Raw genomic sequence first — 4171 nt, forward strand, 5'->3', positions numbered from 1 at the left:
GTCTCTTCCTTTGTGATAAGTGTGAACATGTGCAATTGTCACTTAACGAAAACTACTATGTATAGCCAGTGTTTGGGAACATTGGCTGCCTATGCTACATTTGTCTAATGCAATATTTTACAATGCCAAAGAGGTGTTTGCATGTTTCGTTATATTTTTTTTTTAGGTGAGCTTTCCTGAAAGCTGCCACTCACTTTAATTCTGAGAAAAGAGTGTGTGTACATATATATTTTTATCCCTTCTGACAAATGCAGAGACTGATCCTTCAGTGAGTTACTGCTAGCCACTTAAGCACTGTTCTGTGCTCATTCCTCAAAGCTATGTGGCTTGCATGCTGTTTATAGCCAATAATGTGCACACATGAGAAACGAAATAACTATTTTTTCTCCTCAGTGGTTAAAGTAGTAGGTGGCAGATACATAAAGAGAAAAAAAAGACCAATGATGTAATCAAAATTCAGGAAAATGACTTGGTAAAATCTCAGAGGTTAAGAGCTTGTCTGCATAGGGACAATCAAGAGTGTTAAACTGAATTAACTAAAGGTGGCAAAGAATCCTGTGGCACCTTATAGACTAACAGACGTTTTGGAGCATGAGCTTTCGTGGGTGAATACCTACTTTGTCGGACATGCATCCGACGAAGTGGGTATTCACCCACGAAAGCTCATGCTCCAAAACGTCTGTTAGTCTATAAGGTACCACAGGATTCTTTGCTGCTTTTACAGATCCAGACTAACATGGCTACCCCTCTGATACTTAACTAAAGGTGTGAATTTAAAGTGGATTAATTAAACTGCATTAGGCTCCAGTGTAGAATTAAAATGGCCTTAATTCAGTTTAGTTAATTCACTTCTAAGTGAAATAAAATAAACTGAATTAAAGTCACTTTAATTTCGAAGTTTGTCCATAAAGAGGTTTAATTTTCTGGCATGTCCCCATGTAAATGAGCCCTAAGTAAAGCACAAACTCCCACAGCCCTCTTCTTTCAAATGCTCCAAAGTAAACTTCTGGCACTCCTGCTAGCCAGAGCAACTGCATTGAATTAATAGTTGAGGACTCAATGTGTTCTTTCACACACTCTATACCTTGCTTATTAGAATTGTTCAGAAAATGTGTGTCTGAAAGGAGAGTGGTCCCCTTTCACCATCGAAAATATCAATGAAAAAATAATCCATAGAAAATTTTGACTTCATTAAAAAAAAAAAAAAAGAAAAAACGTTTTTGCCCCAAAGCAGATTTGTCTTGAAAATGTTTTGTCAACCACCAAATTTTCTGTGAAAAAGCAGTCTCAGTGGAATTTTTTCACCAACTTATCATATAAGACCAATGTAACGAAACTGGCAATTTAAGTCCAAGATATGAGTGCAGCTCTTTCATTAGCTTCACAACTTATCCTGCTACTCTCTCTGGTCATCGCTAGGGCCCTACCAAATTCACAGTCCATTTTGGTCAATTTCATGGTCATAGGATTTTTAAAATAGCAAATTTCATGATTTAAGCTATTTAGATCTGAAATTTTATGGTGTTATATTGTAGGGGTCCTGACCCAAAAAGGAGTACTTGGATGAGAGACTTCCAAAGAGAGCTTAAGGCTTTACAGGAAGTGGTGGCAGACATTAGGTGGCAATCTTACTGCTGATTCAATGCTGACCCCCATATTCCAACATAATGTTGTTCAGGGCTGCTACAGGCCATGTCTTCTGAATGAAATATAAACTAAGGTAATGACTGCTTGTGATCATTAAATACAGGACAGTTAGGTTGGGTATTCTGTGTAAAATCTGCTTATCAAGCTGTTTCCCTGGTAGTTTCAACAGGGTGCTGTATTCATTCTGTCCTACACTGTTAAAAGGATTCAGAGATAGCTACATTTCACTGGAGAGTGATATGATTTCCATATTTTGCAAGGTAGTTTGGGATTGAATGATGCACCACTCAGTCAAATTGGATCAAAACTAGTTGCTGCATAGAGGGGCAAAGAAGTAGATGACATGAAAAAACAGTGGATATACACCAATTCTTTAAAACAGTTTTTACTTAGAAAATAAGAATTGCATGCAGTTCTACATTCTTTATGTGAAAAAATCACATCCAATGCACTCATTATAAATTACTGAATCAAAACACATGTCCTTTTTTAGCATCAGGAATAATTCACTGTCAGAACAGGGTGGGGTAGGGGGAACTTTCACATTTAAAAACTAACATTGAGAGGAAATGTTCAAAGCAAAAGGTGAAAGATAAGATGAACTTTCTAACAGGAAAAATGACAGTTAAAGGTGTAAGTACAGAGTTTCTTCACGTAGAGGAATTAAATCTTAGTTGATAAAATGCAAAGCCTCATTTTTTATTGTTTCTATGTTAAAATGTTTAAACTTGTCAAAGTAGGTCAAGACTCTGCAGGACACCAGCCCATAATAAGTTTCCAGTAAAGTGCAGTCTTTTCCATCACTTATCTCCCTCCATTCTTTAAATAGCTCATCTTCTTTCATTTCAAAAGAGGTGAAAATGAATTTGTAGCAACATCGATTGTATCTAATGTGCTTTTTCCCAGAAAATCTAGAACTTTGAATGGGTACGATGCCAGCGTTCTTAGCACAGATTCCAACAAAGACATCGGGAGGAAGCAAAACTGGTGTTTCCTTGGCAACAATGTATATCTTCCGAGCAACATCCTGAGAAATGACAAAAGCTGGTCCACTACAGTAATCTGGGTAATACTCTTCCTGATATTGACTGAGAGAAACAAAGCTCTGGCTTTGAGGGTTTCTGTCAGGCATATCTTGGTGAATGACCCTTCCAATGTAAATATCCTCGAGATGTGTTCTTAAGCTAAGCAAGTATTCAGCCAAACTTGGAATGTTGACAAACATTTCTTCATTGGTTTTGAGAATAAATCTTGCGGTGGAACAGAATGTTACAGTCCACTCCATGCTCATCAGAGTCTTCAGTGTCTGATTCTCAAAAGAGTCAAGGAAGTTTCCTTCAATGATGTCTCCATGCTTTTGATATTCTTCACTGATGTCTAACTGGATGGCTTCTGAAGCTGGTTTTCCTAAAGCAAACAAAGTAAGTACAGCATACCTCCTGATGCCTGTCACATTACCCCATGTTTGCCTGATCAGGTTACGCCTTGTCCTGTTTTCTGGGCTGCTGCACACAATAACAAGCAGAAATACCTCTTGATCTGAGCACACGTCTGAACTGCTGATGATGTAAGACTTGGACATATTGGTCTTTAGAGAATCCATGTCTAATTTCCTGGCCTTCTCCCTGATTTTGAGAATTTTCATGTCAGTGTACTTGACAGGTAGTGAATGTAGAAAGTATTCCTCCAGCAAATCTCCTCCAAACAACAAAGCATGGAAAAGCATGATGTTGAATATAATAAAACACCACTGATGTGTCCGAAGCCTGCAGAACATCACCTGGAGAAGAGATGGACATTCACTTTTACCTCTAACTGATTATCAGGATTGTCATTTCAGATCATACGGGGTAATGTTGAGCCAGGACATCCTGGTTCTGTTTCTCTGCTCTGCTATTCTGGACGAATTATGTTTCCTCTCTGGTCTTTACTTTCCCCATTTGTTAAACACAGAATGATGCCCACATTTTGTGAAGGGCTAAAAGATCCATGGATGAAAAGTGTGGTAAGTCCATTAGTCTGTCAAGCCTACTCTGTTCAGCATATGGAAATGGTGGCAACATACATTAACATGCTAATATTTTCTGAATTTGGTCTAATTTATTGGTGTCAGTTTTCCCAGTGACCCAAGAGCTTACACAATGTGCTCCAGCATAAGTTGGATAATTTTAAAAGCTTTATGCAGCAAAGTCTTTGTGATATTTAAATGCCCAACTTGAAGAATTATTGTGAACTAAAGAGGAAAGTCTCTGTGACTTGTTAATTATAGAGACTCATTCTCATTCAGAATGCCAGAAATTAGAGTTGGAAGAAATTGATCATTTCATCTAGATGATCTCCTTACTAATTAGGACTGTGTCCTATTGTATATCTGTTAACGTTCTGCCTGGTCTCATTTTAAATATCCCAAGGGATTGGGCTGCTTTACCTTGGGAAAATATCACTTTAGACTTCCACCTCTTAGTTTAACATAATTGTACAAGCTGTATTTAGTAGATATGGTCTTGCTTTTTCATGTTTTTTT

The 4171-nt window shown here is 37.7% G+C and overlaps 1 protein-coding gene across 1 annotated transcript; it reads right to left on the reverse strand.

Annotated features, from left to right (window-relative positions):
* Positions 1-2317: 2317 nt before the first annotated feature.
* B3GALT9 (beta-1,3-galactosyltransferase 9) lies at positions 2318-3427 on the reverse strand. The gene has a single exon (XM_050926711.1). It carries the CDS (start codon positions 3422-3424, stop codon positions 2318-2320), a length of 1107 nt encoding a protein of 368 aa, XP_050782668.1. The 5' UTR covers positions 3425-3427.
* Between the last annotated feature and the right edge of the window lie 744 nt (positions 3428-4171).

Source organism: Gopherus flavomarginatus, chromosome 17 (assembly GCF_025201925.1).
Source record: "Gopherus flavomarginatus isolate rGopFla2 chromosome 17, rGopFla2.mat.asm, whole genome shotgun sequence".
NCBI lineage: Eukaryota > Metazoa > Chordata > Testudines > Testudinidae > Gopherus > Gopherus flavomarginatus.